General features: G+C 39.4%; 1 protein-coding gene across 3 annotated transcripts in view; it reads left to right on the top strand.

Annotated features, from left to right (window-relative positions):
• Positions 1-18,013, top strand: part of LOC121856015 (rac GTPase-activating protein 1-like) — a 147,771-nt gene that overhangs the window by 110,636 nt on the left and 19,122 nt on the right. For 2 of the 3 annotated variants that reach the window (XM_042351251.1, XM_042351250.1), the window contains exons 12-13: positions 5,951-6,083; positions 8,719-8,903. In XM_042351251.1, coding sequence (XP_042207185.1) covers positions 5,951-6,083; positions 8,719-8,903 — 318 coding nt within the window. Of the gene's footprint in view, positions 1-5,950; positions 6,084-8,718; positions 8,909-18,013 lie in introns of all 3 variants that reach the window. The other variant, XM_042351252.1, reaches the window with a different exon arrangement.

Here is an 18,013-nt window from a genome sequence, read left to right as displayed (position 1 = left end):
TGCCAACTGTTGATCCTCATCTTCTTCGCTCTTGCTATCGGTGGTGGTGTCACTCAGGTTACGCAACTCTTCCCTGGTGTTGGTGTAGTCGTTCAGGAGTTTGAATTTTTTCGTAGAGAATGCAGCTTTTACATTACAGATTAACTCTTGGTCCATGGGCTGTAATATAGACGTAGTGTTGGGAGGAAGGAAGACCACTTTTACGTTGGGGTGACGATCTAACAGTAGGGGCGAGTGTCCTGGTGCGTTGTCCAGCAGCAACAAAATCTTGAATGGCACATTCTGTCGCTCACAGAATTTCTTTACATCGGGAACAAAACAGTCATCAAACCAGGAGAGGGACAGTGTAGAGAACATCCACGCCTTACGTGCGGTCAGCCAGTGGACATTTAGCTTGGTCATGTCCATGGTTTTGTAGGCGTGCGGCTTGCGTGCTGTGTGGATCACCGATAACTTTAGCTTACAGGTACCGGAGGCATTGGTGGTAAACAGGACGGTGATACGTTCCCTCTGCATCTTCCGGCCCCGAATCTTGCTGGCATTCTTTACAACGAAGGACTTGGAAGGTAGCTTTTTCCAGAAAAGACCAGATTCGTCTGTGTTAAACACCTGGTCGTCACTGTACTGTCCTTCCTCCATAATCTCACGTAAAAACGGAGGAAATTCCCTAGCCGCAGCACGGTCAGCACTCGCTTCTTCACCACCAATGTTTATATTGGTGATCTTGTTCCGGATCTTAAACCTCTGTAACCACCCAGAGGTTCATTAAAGGGTTTGGGCTCTGTAATTCCCATCTTTCGTGCCACTGCGATGTACAGTTCACGTGCGTAGTCCTTAACAGAGCGCGTGTCGACCGCCATGTTCCGTCCCGCCTGACGCACCAAGTACCTCACAAGTAATTTTTCTGTCTTGAGAAGCACCTGGTTGTGAAAATACTTGATCATAGAAGCACCTGTAGACTTTGTGATCTTCATGTGCTCCTTTATCTTGGCTGCATCCTTCTTTATTGTTCGAATCGTAGATTCATTCACACAATGCTGGCGCGCCAAATCAACCTGCCTTGTTCCTTTCTCCAACTCTTGGATGATGGTATACTTCACCTCGTAGCTTAAGGAACGTCGTGTCTTCTTTGGCTTAGTGCCGCTGGGTCCAGGTAAGGAAAGGTTTCTCTCTGGGGGTGGTGGTCTGGCGGAAGCCATTTTAGAGAACAATGGATGCACGTTTACACGGTCTGGCGTGGAGGGATGAAACTGGCGCGGCTAGGTCAAGGATGGTCTTTCCTCCCTCCCTCCCTCCCTCCCTCCCCCGGGTGGACACGTCATAATACTTTAAGCCAATTACAGCTAGCAGCAGAGGGGGGTAGGGATGCATGGCCAATCACAGTCCGATACGTCATATGACGTCAGTGATAACGCAACAAAGACACACACTGCGCAACCTTACCGCGCGGCTTGCCCAAGCGGAGGGAGGAGGACGGAGAGGCGAAGAGCACAGGCAGGCAGGTGGGTGGGGCGAATCTAAAAATAGCGTCGCGCCGGACACTCTCCGCGTAATGGGGTTCACGTACCGCGTAATGTGAGCACGTTAGGTTCTGGCAAGGCACCGCGTAAACGCGGAATGTGGGACCGCATAAAGTGAGGGTTAACTGTATATATATATATATATATATATATTTTTTTTTTTCCAAGTGGAGGTGGTGTATGGATTAGTGGATCCCATGTTATTGACCTGGCCTGATGTTATATAAGCCTCTCTCAGTCCCTTTCAATTCAGTTGCTTCTGATGATGTCTTGAATAAAGACGAAAGCTAAGATGCTCCAGTGTACAGCTCCTCCCCGACTTACGACGGGGTTAGGGACCCAAATCCAGGTCGTAGGTCGAAATGGTCGTAAGTCGAAAATGCTTAAATAATACAGTACATAGAAAATCTAAAAGTGTCTCTTTTTCTTCTCAGCACCACAAAACTCTCACTTTTAAGCTTGCCAGCCATTTGTAAGCGAATTACAAAAAAAAAATTTGTCAGTACACAGCGCAATCACTGACGTTGGGACTCGAAAATACGTAATTTGACAAAATTTTGGTACGACGGAGGCGGTCGTATGTACGTGTGGTCGTAAGTCAAGTAGGTCGTAAGTCGGGGAGGAGCTGTAGTTAATTGATCGAGAGGTAGCAGTGAACAACACACTCAGTGGCAGCAGGACACAGACTGAGTGGATGTAAACAAATTTGACGTGTGGCGCATTTGGTGCAGAATTTAACGAAATAATGCTTGATTTAGTGAAATAGTTTGATAAGTCAAGCGAAAATAACTCAGTTGGTTTAGCGGAAATTTCTATTTAACGGAAGTGGGTGGCTCGAATTAATTTGTTAAAGCTAGAAAATACTCTACTGTACTTTATATACACACAATAGTATTTAACACATGCAAGAATATTTCCAAATGTAATGTGTGCTGGAGCAGAATATATTTATCTTTCTTGTTTAGAGATTTTTCATTGCTATTTCAGATTTTAATTCCTGAATGCCAAAATAAAAAATCATAAATATAATTTCCCTAGAAGTTTTTCTGTATGAAAAAATTAGCTATTTGGTATTAAAAAAAGACTGCTGTAGTCTCAAACCATGTCATATTTATTATTGGTGTAGGGTGCATGATGGCTATCCTAGCATAGAAAGATATGACTGACACATCCTCTCCTTGGTGTGTTCAAGATAGCCCCTGAGGTTTGCTGTAACAAGCTGCTCAGCATTTGAATGTTTGTAGGCAGCTATCAAACAGGGAGGTACTACTGCCTGAGAAGATATTGGAAGCATAATGTGTTGTCAAATGGAAAAACCTGGCTGCCATATGGCATCACAAAAATTGTGACCAAGTACCAGGTTACTGATCTGACTTTCTGCCTCATTTACACAGTTGCAGGGTGTTAATTGTTTCTCTTACTTTAACATCACAACATATACAACTTATCTCACTCTTGATCTGTTTTATTCTATGATATCAGTTGATAATAATATTTAAGCGGGGCCTTCTCTGATCGGTCCCACCGGTCGGGAAGGTTGTGGACCCCAGGGTCGACCTTATCATCATCAAACTACTGGGGCCTCAACTGACGTCACCACGGTTGCTGGAGGATTGGCATTTTTCACACTTCATTTTTCCAACATTCGCGGCCTGATATACATTTTTTTTTTTTTTTGTAGCACCATCTATTTACCTCTTCCCTCGACCTCTTACTACTATCTGAACTTCAACTGACCAAAGCAGCTTTGCCCAAACCTTTTCAAGTCTCCAACTACAACCTTTATACCTCTTTCCATTCTAAGGGAGGTGTACGTGCCTACTGCAAAACATGTACACCTATACTGTAGCTCGACTCACGGATCTTGAATCTTCTCATTATGATGTCATCTGGCTCAAAATATCTCTGCCAATTGTGACTGTTTTTCTTTGTTTCCTATACTGTTCTCCCAACTCTACCAACTATTTGGAACTCTTTGACTATCCCATTTCTTGCCACGAGTCGTTGCTATCCACACCCCCCAACACTGAGATCCTCTACCTAGGGGATTTCAATGTGCACCTCAGAGAGTGGCTTGGCTCTGCAAGGGATGATCCAGGTGGAGCTGAGACACTCTCTTTTTCCTTACTTAATGATCTGGAACAAATAATAAAACGCCCTACACGCATTCCTGATCGACACGATCAACTTGCTAACATTCTTGATCTTTATTTTACCTCTACTCCCTCACACTATTCATACTCAATTTTTGCCCCCTCAGGGTCTTCTGATCACAATCTTATTTCTATTAAATCAAACTGGGCACGACCACCTCTCACACCCCCTTCTAAATGCCAACTATGGCACTATTGGAGGGCAAACTGGCAATCCTTGCAAGAATTCTTCCGACTTTCCGTGGGATAAATGTTGCTTTTGTACTCAGGGACGCTTCAGTATGTGCTGACAGCATTGCTGGGGTTATACTCGGTGGTATGAGTGCATTTATCCCATCTTCTACCAAAACTTTCACTTTACAATCATGGTTTGATCGCTCCTGTTCTCTTGCATTGAGGGAGAGAGGTACCGTGTATCAAGTTAGGAAACTATCTCCTCCTGTTACCTACTCCTCTTTCATTAGTTCTATGAATCGTTTAAGGTTATTCTTTGGAGGGCCAAGTGGAACTTTATAAAAAGAAAGACTGCTGACCTAACTAAATCTTCTAGTAAATCCGTCTGGTTCTTAACCAAAAACATCTGTAATAACTTCTGCACTCCTTCTTTTCCTCCTCTCTTCCGACCTGATAACTCTATAGCCAACTCTCCCCCTGATAAAGTCAATCTCTTTGGCACCTTATTCTCCTCTAATTCCACCTTAGACAATTCCAACTTCACCTCTCCTACTCCTGTTCCTCCTACTGAACTTATGCACTTTCCTGTAACTTCCACTTGTAGGGTTGCTGGTGTGTTATCCAGGTTGGATGTGAGTAAGGCGCATTGACTGGACGGAATACCCCTTTGTGTTCTGAGGGAGTGTGCTGAAATTCTGACACCTGTGGTTGCTCGCCACTTTTGCCTTTACCTCATAACCCCAACTTTTCCTTTTTCTTGGAAGCATGCCTCAGTTCAGCCCATCCTGAAGAAGGGTGACCATTCCAATCCCTCTAACTATTGCCCAATTACCCAAACTTCGTTCTTCTCTAAAATTTTTGAAACTCTTAAACTCTCATTTTCTCCATCATCTTGAATGCCTTTCTCTTTTGTCAAATCACCAGTATCTGCTCTACTACTGCACCCATCATTGGTCATCCTCTCTTAGGGATTATGGGGAAACTTTTGTCGTGGTCTTTGACATCTCCAAAGCATTTGACAGGGTATGGCACAAGTCTTTGCTTTCTTATCTTCCCTCTTATAGTTTTTCTCCCACCACTATCCATGGCAATTGTTGTCAAGGGATCAAACTCTCCCTCTTTCTCTACCAATAGTGGTGTCCCACTGGGTTCTGTTCTTTCACCTGCTCTCTTCCTTCTTTTATCAATGATATACTTCACACTACGACTAATTCTATCCATTCTTACACTGATGATTATACTCTTCACTCTTCTTCACATTTTTCCCTTCCCCCTAATAATCAAACTAGATTTATTTCTAGAGCTGATATCATTTCATCTATCAATGTGGATCTGTGTAGCATCTCCAAAAAGGGAAGTAGAAACATGGTTAAATTCAATACTAATAAAACACAGTATTTACCAATTACACTTTCCAAAATAGAAGATTTCCCACCAATCACTTTCAGGGCATAATCTTTCTGCCTCCTGAAAACTGGGAATGCTGTACAGATGCCACTTCTGAGCAGTTACTTCAAGTTTATAAAAGATTCATTTGCCCTAACTTGGAGTACAGTACTGCTCTCTTATCTGGGGTGGTTCTTCTGTCCAACTATTCGATAGGGTGAAATCAAAGGCATTTCGTTTTATTGACTCCTCTCCTTTGGTTGATCATCTCTCTTCCCTTTCTTTTTGCTGCAGTGTTGCTTCACTTTCTCTCTTTTACTGGTACTTTAATGGACTTTGTTCATTGGATTTAGCATCATGTGTACCGCCAGCCAGGCAGTGGGCTGAGAACATTTGTTTTGCCTACCGTTTCTGTGTGGATGTCAGTCACTAGAAAACCCTTTATAGTACCCTGTATACATCCTTCTTTCCTCACACAGCCAAACTGTGGAATACTCTGCCTAATGTGTTTCCATGCTCTTACAATCTGTCTCACTTCAAAAAGCTGATTTTCCAGCATCTTCGTGGTGTAGATTAATATGGTGATTTTTTATTATTATTATTTTTTTATAATTTTCTCGCCCCGTTATATGGGGGGGTTGGGGGAGTGTCAAAATTTTTCAGAGAACTGTAATGGTGTAAATGTGGTAAATTTGCCATATATATATTCTTCTGCAGAGTTGCTGAGTGCCCTGACTGCAAAATGCCAGTCTCCAATTTAGCTAAAGTATTTGGGCCAACTCTTGTTGGATATTCTGTTGCTGAGCCAGATCCGTCCACCATGGTATTGGAGACACGTCAGCAGCAGTTGGTAAGATAATAATATTTATTATGGTATCAGTCTTAGGTAATACTTTTTTTTTTCATAGATGGGGAAATCTAATTTTTTGCCATCCTCCAAAGGAAGGGAATGCCCAGAAGGTTGCTGGTAAGAGTGTAGTATCTTAAAATGAAGGAACAATTGTAATAAAGTAAGTCCTCGCTTAACGTCGTGGTTACGTTCCTGAAAACGCGACATTATAAGAAACAACGTTAAGCGAATCAATTTTCTCCATAAGAAATCGATAAAATATGGGAGTTAAGTTCTCCACCCTCCCTTTGCCCCATAAAATACATTACATTTACATAAATTCAAAGCTCCATGTGATGCCTGGCGAGGTGCTTGCATGCATTACTATAAAGTCACATTCATTTAGATTTTATAAGCAAAAAATTAAAACTTCCTCTGTACGACTGATATAATGTATATAATGGTTGCCCCTCATGTAACGATTATGGCCAGCCCAAGGGCCACCTAGGCGTGAATTTGTTTAAGGTGTAGAAGCTGTCGCCAACACAACAACCACACCCTAAGTTAACGAGTTGCATGACTCGGTGTCAAGGAATAGTCCGAGAAGACCCGACAACTCGCCAATTGCACTGGCTAATCAATACTCCTGAACACGATCCTCAAATCAATTAACATCCAAGTCCCCAATTACTGCTGGGTAGACAGAGGCAAGTGGCGTAAAAAAACTTGCCCATGGCTTCACCCTGCCCGAGGATCGAACACAGGTCCTCTCGCTTGTGAGGCAAGTATGCTGACCACAGGTTGCCATATGACTGATAAATACACACTAGGTAACCTTCTCAAACCTTCCCTGCTGCTGTCAAAATAACCAAGGTTACCTAGTGGTATTTATTTATGTCATGTAGAGGAGTTTGGAGTTTTTCTCTTACAAAATTTCAATGAATGTGACTTTATAGTAATGCATACAAGCTCCTCACCAGGCATCACACAAGGAGTTTTGAATTTATTTATATATAATGTATTTAATGGGGCAAAGGGAGGCTCGGGAATGTAATTCCCACATTTATTTATTTCTTATTAGGAAAATTGGTCCACTTGACTTTGTTTCGTATAACGTCGTGTTTTGGGGAACGTAACCCCGACGTTAGGCGAAGACTTACTGTATAGCATGTTTATATTCTAATTAATCACTATCTTACAATAATTCCAGCAATGTAAATTATATTCTCTTAGTCAATTAAGTGACATTTTATAAGAGAAAAACGTAAACTCCCCCCATATGACAAATAAATAAATACCACTAGGTAACCTTGGTGGCACTCTGGCGCCAGCTGTCACAACACATCAACTAACACCCCCATCCTTCTCGCAGCAAGGTTGAAGGTTGTTTTAAGCTTAAAGTTTTTATCTTATAAAATGTCACAGACTAAAGTTAGGAGAACATAAATTACATTGATGGAACCCTTGCAAGACAGCTAATAATTTGAATATAGACATCATATATTTTGCACAAGAGATAAAATTTTAGTCCTTTGGTACTTTTAAGTACTTTACAGTACATGTTTTTAAAATTATTTTTCAGTAGATATGGTAACTTTCTTCATTTATTTTTACTGATTTACATGCACACACCAACCTAAATACATATTGTGAAAAAGGTAAAAGAAATAATTGTCCAAAGGGCAAACCTATACTGTGCTCAAATGTTCTAAATGATTACTAAAAATTTTTTGTCTAGTGCAAACTCAGCATGTTTATATTCAAATTAATCACAATCTTACAAGGGTTCTGCCAAGTCAATTTCCTTAACCTGTACCATTTACATGCATTCTTATGGGAAAACTGTGACGACATAAACAACGTTTTAGTGAGTCGTCGGGACGTTAATCGAATTATTGGTATCTAAAGAGTAGCGACGTTGTACCGAAACAACGTTAAGTGGGGCAACGTTATACGAGGACTTGCTATACTATTTGTTTCAGTAGTGGAAGCTCTGGAAATGATAGGTGAATTAAGATATTTTGCCTATATACTGGACGTATGTTGTTCACAACAGGTTGCTTAACTGGTTAAGTGGTGATTATATGTAAAGAGACACAGAAATTAGTGTTAGCCTGAATGGAAACAGGATGGGAGAAGTGAGTTGTTTTGGTTATCTGATACCTGAAGGAAAACAAATATATGGAGGGCAAGAACTTTGTTGAAGGAGGTTAAGATAAAATATTTTGGAAATTACTGAGCCTACATTATTGTGTGGAAGTGAACCATGTCTTTTAATGTAAAACAAAGTAAGTTTCTGGCAATAAAGTGGATATTTATAGAACATTAATGAAATACCTTTTGATTACCAAATTGGGATCAATCAACTCTTCTCTCCAGTTTTCTTCCCTGTTAAGTTGGTCAGGTTAGCTTGATACCTTGGGAGTTCATCTTATTGCTGATCAACAAAAGTGAATCACTTAACATTTCTCATTTTTAGAATTTGGTCTTAAGGGAAGGATAGTCTGTTCAAATTTTTGATAAAGTGAATTAGATTATTTTAAAGGTGAATAAAATTTTTATTTTAGTTTGTCTTTTCATCACTTATTTGTTTTGTAGATTTACAGAGTAGAAGGGGGGCTTCACTTCTGCAGCATTAAATGAGCTTCTGTTACAGGTCATGGAGAAGCTGTTGGAAATTTCATCAGACTACTGGAGCACTTTCATCAATGTGACCGATGAGAATATATATACAGGAATGCAGCAGCCAACCCCTGAAACTGGTGGTAGTCTCCTGGGTGGTTTGCCCTCTGGTAACAAACGTCGACGCTCCTTGTTGTCACGGACTCCTCTGCAGACCAGGTGAGGTGTGTTGATTAATGATACCTGTTCTTGAATTCTTAATACTTGAGAACAGAAATGCAGAGAAATGTTTTTGGTCAATCTATGTGCTCATAACAAAATAAAATTATGCACATGAAGAAAGTGAGGCTTAGGGGGAGGGGGGATGTGGAAGATAGAAAGGAGAGGAACACCAAGAAGGTGATGGAAGTAAGAAATGCATTATCGCAGGAAATGTGATACAAAAAGTTGTCTTCTCTTCTTTCTCTCTCTCCCAATCATTCATATGATTCTGCGTCTTATAAGAAAATATATTGAATATTCCCCACCTTTGAAAGGTTGAGATCTTATCCACTCCTCTAATTTGGGGAGGAGGGGGTGAAGAGCTAAGAATATTCTAATGATCTTGTCCAACTCCTATTGATGGTTAAATAAAAATTAATAAGTGCTTTGGACATTTAAATTACCAAAATAGAAATCATATGCAGTGGTCCCTCGGTTAACGAACGGTTCGATTAACAAAATTTCGGCTAACGAATTACCTCCTGTAAGGATCTTCAATTTGGTTAACGAACAAAACTTCGATTAACGAAATCCTTATGACAAAGACGTTTTGTTGTGAGCATCAGCTGATGGGCTAGTCTGCCAATTCAGTAATCTGTTCTATGTTTACATTCGTTTCCAGTGGAGAAAATATCTAGAAAGTTGTGCTCTTTTAATATTTTTGCATTTTTTATATTAAAATTATTAGTCATTTTAAAATTTATTTAACATTGTTAATATGTGCAGTACAGGGAACTAGTTTTTTGTTCGCCCATCAGCCGCTTGACTCACCCACCAGGCGTCAGTTTGGCTTTGTTTACAGTGGAGTGAATATCAATTTTGTTGGTGTCTTGAATATTTTTGCATTTTTACTTTAAAATTATTGGTCATTCTGAAATTTAGTTAACATATTGATAATATGTAGCGCAGTGCAGTGCAGTGTTGATTTAAATAAAATAATCTTAAATTACACGTAGTGAACTTAAAATTGTATTGGTGCAATTACTGCATCAAGCATGGGTCCCCTGAAAGGTGATTTTTTTTCCATCCCCACTTCCTTCTCTTCTCCCTTCTCCACCCCCACTTCTAATTTCCATCATCATCATCATCAATCAGGAACCTTCTACATAGACACCTCAAAGTAAGTGTACTTTACTGCATTTTTTTCTTTTCTTTTACTTGGTATGTACTTTTCTGTGAGGTGGAACCAATTACCCAATATCCCATTGAAACAATGGATTCGGCTAATGAACGACTCTGTGGAACAAATTGTGTTCGTTAACCGAGGGACCACTGTGCAGTGATATCCCCATTCGCCAGAACAATTGGTGCAGAGCACTTCTGAGGATGAGAGATTTCTGAGTAACAAGATGACTTTCTCAAACCCGGAAAAATTCTTTATCCTCGGAACCTTTTCCGATTACTGGGAAAAGTTTCCAAGTGTATAAACTAGAACTCTTGCATAGATGCACACTAGCTCACTTCCCCAGAACGTTTCTGGGTGCTAGAGATGTTTTCCTTGAGTCTAAACTACTGGGTCTGTAAATACAGTTCTAATTAAGTTAGAAACTACATTCCTTTACTATAATAATCCAGAATAGTTTATCTAAAAGTTTGATTAAATAGATTTTTGAAAATTAAAAATCTGTACAATATAGGCATGCATGAAGCTGTGTGTTACAGCAAAAACTGTTATTTTCCACTCACATGGAGCTGTGAGGGGAAGTATAAATGAGCAAAGTTGTACCCATTCAGCATTATGTTATATAACTTTTTAAAATATGGAGTGAGAAAGCAGAAAGGTGTGGGTGATAAGAGAGATGGAGTGGAAATGAGTGTTGCCAAGCGCTCCTCAACTGCTGATATTTAACTCGCTACCATGCAATACAATAAGACCTTCACTCCTTATGCTTGCTGGGGATGTTTGAGTGGTATTGGAATGTGTGTGTGGGTGGTTGTTGGAGGGTGTGTTTGTGTGTGATGCAGGGGTGTATGTGATGTGTTGGTGTGTGTGTTGACGGAAGTGGACCTTTTTGGGGGATAGGGTCGCGTGATCAGCCCCCACCCCCACTGCTGCCACACTCAAGCTTGGTTAATTGTGATAGGGAGAAAAATTTGATACCATATTGATCCTTAATAAATTCTAAACGAAACGTTTCCAATAAGATATCCTTAAACGAAATATTTCTGTATGATTTAGTGATGATAATTCCATTCTTTTATAACAAAAATAAACAGTCAATGTTTATACCGGAGTCAGTAAAATCAGTTATAATTTTGTTAGACACCCTTTTTTTTTCTCTCAAAATAATCCTGAATACTGCATCTAAAATTTGGGTAAAATAAATATATTTAAAAAAACAAAAGCTCTGTATGATATGGGCATGAATAAAGCTGTGTTACTTTAATCCTCTTCGCCACTGATCGGCTCATTAGTCGCATGGGCAATCGGTCACATCCCTGTTAAACACTGTTGGCAAGTGTTCTTGTGTACTGTATATATTGTACTCCAGCAGATCCTGTCATCTTTAACCTAGAATAGGAAGACATTTCACTCAGTTGACTGTAATACGTAACTAATCATATCTTGACACTTGTGATGAAGGTTGGGTGGGAGATTATTGGGTCATGTTACTAACCTGACCTGATGCAATGTCAGATCACCCATTGTTGGATAGGGGATTAGTGGGTCTTTTGACCCACTGTTTTGTATGTGAAGGGTACAGGTATTAATAAGCACAGGTTATTACAGTAACATATCTTTACTAATTAATGAACAACAAATAAACAATATTGTATCATGAACAAGTCAGTACAGTAGACAAATAGTGAGGCAACCCTTTGGGGGAGGGGGTGGCACTGTCACTTTTACCCCCCAATGGACCCAACTCCCTCTTCCTGCTTAGTTCACAACAAATGTTATAATCTTTACTGTATTTGTGTTAAAGAGATGAATTTGATACCATAATAATCTTCTATGAGATGTTTCTAATACTGTATATCCTTAAGCTGAATTAGAAGGTAAAAATTATTATTTTACTGTAAGTGAAGGATACTGGTAGAAGAATTTATTTGAAATACTCCATAACATTTGATACCATAATATCCTGACCAGTTTTCCCTGTGGATAAGCCATAATTTTGAGCAGCATATTATTATTTTCATTTTGTACTAAATATGCTATTCTAAAGGACTGAAATTGTTATCTCATGCAAATTATGAGATGTTTATACTAAAGTTAATTGCCATCTTGCAAGGATTCCAGCAATGCAAGTTATATTCTCTTAAATGAAGTCTGACATTTTATAAGAGAAAACTTTAATCCTAAAACAAAATTTATCCCATTAATTGTTATCAGGCAGGTAGTAAAGTAGGTAGTAAGCAGCTACCAAACAGGGAGGTACTACCGCCTGGGAAGATATTGGAAGCATAATGTGTTGTCTAATGGTAGACCCTGCTGCCAGATGGCATTACGAAAATTGTGACCAAGTCCCAGGTTGCTGACCTGATTTTCTGCCTCATTTAAAAACAATTGCAGGGTCTCAATTGTTTCTCTTACTTGGACAACACAACATGTATATCATTTCTCACTCTTGATTTATTTTTTTTATTTTTTTTTTATTTATGGTTATTATCTTTATTTTTATTAATTTGCTATTAATTTTATTAATTGTTGTAATAATAATAATACAGCTCCTCCCTGACTTACGACGGGGTTAGGGATCCAAATTCAGGTCGTAAGTCGAAAATGCTTAAATAATACATAGAAAATCTAAAATGGGTGTCTCTTTTTCTTCTCAGCTCCACAAAACTCTCACTTTTAAGCTTGCCAGCCATTTTAAGGTGAATTACAAACAAAAATTTTGTCTGTACTGACGTTGGGACTTGAAAATACATAATTTGACAAAATTTTGGTACGACTGCGGCAGGTCGTAAGTCGGGGAGGAGCTGTCGATATTATTATTATTATTATTATTATTATTATTATTATATTATTATTATATTATTATTATTATTATTATTTTTATTTTTATTATTATGTAATGGCCCCTGTCTCATCAACAGAAGTATTATATAAATGGGTTCATTACATTTGATTTATATACAGTGGGGTATGCTATAACGAACGGATCCTACTACGAATATTCTATAACGAACGGTTTTACCTATAAAATTGAGAATGCAATAACGAACGCAACTCCTACAACGAACGCGGATGAATACGGGACTATTTCGCCTGGCGCATGAATATTGTTGTACCGCGACCTACAACAAGAGCGTCAGGCGCTATCTTTGTCTCATTGTGTAGCCAGTGCACCACTGTTATTGTTGAAATTTCGTCTTTTGATGTGGAAATAGAGTTATTTGTATAAATATTTTGTTATACAAGTGTACAATTGTGACAATGAATTGTCCAAAGCGAGTGAGAAAGCTCATAACTCTTGAAACTAAGAAAGAAATCATAAAAAAACGTGAGGATGGAACAAGCATTGCGAAACTTAGTGATGAGTATTGGATGGCTAAATCGACTATATGTACGATTTTGAAGAATAAAGAGGAGTTGAAAACAGTGCAAGTGGCTAAGGGAATCTCTAGACTTAGCAAAGCAAAGTGTAATGTGATTGAGGAGATGGAAAATTTACTCTTAGTGTGGATAAAGGAGAAAGAAATGGCAGGTGATAGCATTAGTGAAGCTATAATTTGTGAGAAGGCCAGACAATTGTTTGAGGACCTTAAAGCCAAGACTCCCAATGCAAGTGATAGTGATGTGCCAGTGTTTAGGGGTACCAAGGGGTGGTTTACTGGTTTCAGAAGGAGAAATAAAATACATAGTGTTGTGAGATATGGTGATGCTGCTAGTGCAGATAAGGAAGCAGCTAAGGAACACCATGACATTTTTTTGAATATTATTAAAGAGGAAGGCTTTGTTTCTCAGCAGGTATTCAACTGTGATGAAACTGGACTTTTTTGGAAAAAAATGCCTCGCCGTACATGCATTACCAAGGAGGAAACGTCTGTCCCTGCCTTGGTGTTATGTGGCGGTCAAACTCAAAGGCTTGGGTGACCAGGAATTTATTCTCTGAGTGGGTGATTGAGGTGTTTGGACCCAGTGTTCGGGAATACCTCAGGGAGAATAATCTTCCACTGAAAGCTTTGTTGGTGATGGACAATGCACCAGCCCACCCTCCTAATTTGATGGTTGAATTGCCAGAGGAGTTCAACTTCATCACTGTGCACTTCTTGCCACCCAACACAACACCTCTCATCCAGCCCATGGATCAACAGGTAATTTCTAACTTTAAGAAGCTGTACACAAAGGCACTGTTTAGAAAATGTTTTGCGTCCTCTTCTTCCAGTGATGTTAGCTTGAAGGAATTTTGGAAGAGTCACTTCAATATAGCAGATGCTGTTTTTTTTAAATTACCTCAGCCTGGAAAGAGGTTACTGTGAGGTGTCTTTGTGCTGCTTGGAGGCCATTGTGGCCTGAATGTGTCCTTTAAAGAGACTTTGAAGGCTTCGAAGAGTTAGAAGAAGAGGCTGTTCATGAAATTTTGTCTCTGGGCAATTCCATGGGCCTGGAAGTGGATGATGATGATGATGTTGAGGAGTTGGTGGAAGAGCACAGTAAGGAACTGTCCACTGAGGAGCTGCTTGAGCTTCACAAAGAACAAAACAAGACACTGAAGCGGAGCTTAACTTCTGAGGAGTCAGGGGAGGAGGAGGACAAGGAGGAAAGCCGCATCATTCCAGCCAAAGATCTCAAGGATGCGTTCTTTTGCTGGAGCAAACTGTCCAAACTTGCTGAGGATTATCATCCTGATGTTGGCTCTGTGCAAAAGGCCATCAGTGTGTTTAATGACAATGTTATGAACTACTTTTGGAAGGTCCAGAAATCAAGGTTGAAGCAACCAACCCTGGATTCCTTTACAAAGGTAACAAAAGAACCTATAGACAAAGTGCCTGTGAGACAGTCACCAAAGAGGGCTAGGAAGGATGACTCCTCTCCTTCCACCTCTTCTCCATAATTCTCTCCCCCCCCTCCCCCTCCCTCCCCCTCCCCCTCTGCCTCCTGTCCTGCATGCTGAACAACACTAAGGTAAGATAAAGTACTGAATTTTTTACATTTTCCTCAGAATTTTTTTAGTGTTAAGTGGTTGTATTTAGGGGCCTGGAACGGATTAATCCTATAACGAACGAGGTTCTGGGACCAATTAGATTCGTTATAGCATACCCCACTGTAATAATAATAATAATAATAATAATAATAATAATAATTAACGGTTTATTGAAAGAGCTTGGCAGCCAGAAGGCTGAAAATATACAGTTACATATTTGGGGAATGGGTTTTGAATTACAAATAATATACAAGTAACATAAGTGACACAAATAAGACATATAATAACTAGATGGGGAAAAGCTCAAACTACAGTTCATTTCAACATAGTGACAGTGCAAGGAGTAGTGTTTACTGGGAGTGAATACACTGGTTTATTACAAGTTATTGATAATTTTACAATGGTTGGGACTGGGCTGTTCTTATAGCGATCAGTTCGTGCACGTATGGGCTGGATGCGGTTGTGGTGTCGAACAGCAATTCTCGGACTAGGGATCTCAGGTGGTAGTAGGAGCCGGTGTCGAGGATGGTGTAGACTGTAGAAGCTTCTTACCAAATTTGTAGATGAGGTCGTGGTGATGGTCAGTGAGAGTCGAAAGGGTCAGTGTGTTGAGCGCTTCTTGATATGTGGAGTAACTTTCCACTGGCTATGAGTTGTCATGCTCTTATCACTTGATTGGTAGCCTCCTTGGGGAGAAATGCTTACTCAATGATTTTAAAAGGCAGAGGGATTTAATTTTTCTGCTTATAAAATGCCACTGACTTGACTAAGGAGAATATAACTTGCATTGCAGGTTTTCTTATAAGATAGCAATTAATTTGGGTATAAACATCCCTTATTTTGCACCAGGCATAATAATTTTAGAAATTAACTTTGCACATTTGAGTACAGGTTGTGATAATTTATGTGGTTGCTCAGAATTTGTGGTTGTAGTTTCAAAGCTTCGTGACATCACTAGTGTATAATGCTCACCATATGCCTTGGTTTATTCATTGATTAGGGGCCGGATACTCAAAACACCTCATAAGTTACATATATTAGTGAGATACAGTACCATATATTGCAGACTCCTCACAGTCCCATAAATTTAGCATACTCAAAATTTAATTACAGTTCCTTAAGCAGTCCGTAAGTTATCATAACTCTAGTGTTTACCCCGTAAATTCAGTTCTCTTGTCGGAAGGTAGATGGCAGTGCAGGAGCTAGTTGGCCAATCAGCGCTCAGTTAACAAAATCATCAACCAATCACAAGAGAAGGAGAAATCAGCTGAGAGCGATGCACGTGATATTAGTTTGTAAACAAAAGATGGAAGGACAACCACCTGAAGAAACGACCAAATTTCAGTGAGACTGAAGTACCGTATTTTTCGGCTTAAAAGACGCACTTTTTATGACAAAAATATACCTCGAAAATTACCATGCGTCTTTCAGGATGCTAGTTGATGAGTTGTAGCAGAGGTTTTTGAAATCAGCCCCTTACAAAGACTGTTACCTCATCACAGTACTTAACAATTACAAGTATTCTCTATACAGTACTGTAAAACTATTGATTTAACTAATATTGTTGTTATATTGCAAAAAAATAAAAATAAACCCTTGCTGCTTTGTGGTTTGTTTACTAATGGCAGTGGTGCGGCAGCGCCATCTATTGAGGAATTGCTAAAGGTTGTCTGCTGGTCTCAAATGCAGGAATGTTTGTTTCTTTATATGTAGGCTCTCATATTTGGACACCTATTTACAGTAGGCTCTCATATTTGGAGACCCAATTAGACTAAAAACCCCACAAAATTAAAATCTTCCAAATTTAAATATAACTTTGTCATCCAAGTAAAAACACACACACAACAACATTGGCTGTCCTTATGTTTTCAACTTTATTACGACTGGTGGGTAGATACAGATAGGCCCCGACTTACGACGGGGTTAGGGACCCAAATCCAGGTCGTAAGTCCGACATAGATAAAAAAACAAAAAACAAAATTTTCAATAAGAAAAAACTCAATTTTTTTTTTTTTTTCAAATTTTTTAAAAATCTACAATGAAATACAGTACACTAAACGTAAAAAATAATGAGGAATGGATACAGTACAGTAAAAGTAATAAATAATGAGGAATGGATACAGTGTGACTGAGCACTTACCTTAAATGTAGTCAGCTGAATGCACACAGCCCCCATAATTTTCTATTTACAGGATACATGGAGACTATATTAATTGGAAGAAGCAGAAGAGGAGACAGGGCTGGGTGGGTCATCAATGTCGCTTTCTTCAGACAGGTTTATGTACAGGGGTAACTTGCTGGTTGAAGGTATTGGATCATCTTGAGGGAGTGAAGAGGCAGCACTGGTGGGGCGTGAGGAGACAGCAATGGGGGACTTCTTGAAATAGATGTCCGATTTAGACTGCACAGTTTGCTTTTTCTTTTCATTAGAAATCTCCCTGTAGCAAGCAAGTGAATCTTGGATCATTCTGTCAACTTTGGCATAACGCTCATAATTTTGATCCATGCCATCAAACATTTGCATTCCTTTATTAATTGTAGCAAATGCCTCTGCCATATGTTTCACTGAAAACTTTTTGGGGGGTGCAGGCTCTTCTTCTACATTTTGTCTCACTTCTTCCTCTGCAATTTTCTGTGCATCTAGTTCAATAAGATCCTCGTCACTGAGCTCTTCTGCTACACTTTCAACCAACTGTCCAACATCTTCAGTATCAATTTCTAACTCCAGCTGTTTACCTAACTCCACTATCTTGTTACTAATATCCAAAATAACTTCATTTTCATTAAATCCTCTGAAAGTGTGCACATATCTTTTCAGGATTTTCTTCCATATTCCATTCATGCAATGTTTTGTAACCTGATCCCATGCTGTACTAATGTTCTTTATACATGACAAAATGTTGTACTCCTTCCAAAACTGTCTGAGCGTTTTCTCACCTTCAGTAGCAGCAACAGCCTGAGCGAAGGTCGTGT

Source organism: Homarus americanus, unplaced genomic scaffold, assembly GCF_018991925.1.
Source record: "Homarus americanus isolate GMGI-L3 unplaced genomic scaffold, GMGI_Hamer_2.0 scaffold19117, whole genome shotgun sequence".
Classification (NCBI taxonomy): domain Eukaryota; kingdom Metazoa; phylum Arthropoda; class Malacostraca; order Decapoda; family Nephropidae; genus Homarus; species Homarus americanus.
This window is presented reverse-complemented; position numbering and strand designations above follow the sequence as displayed.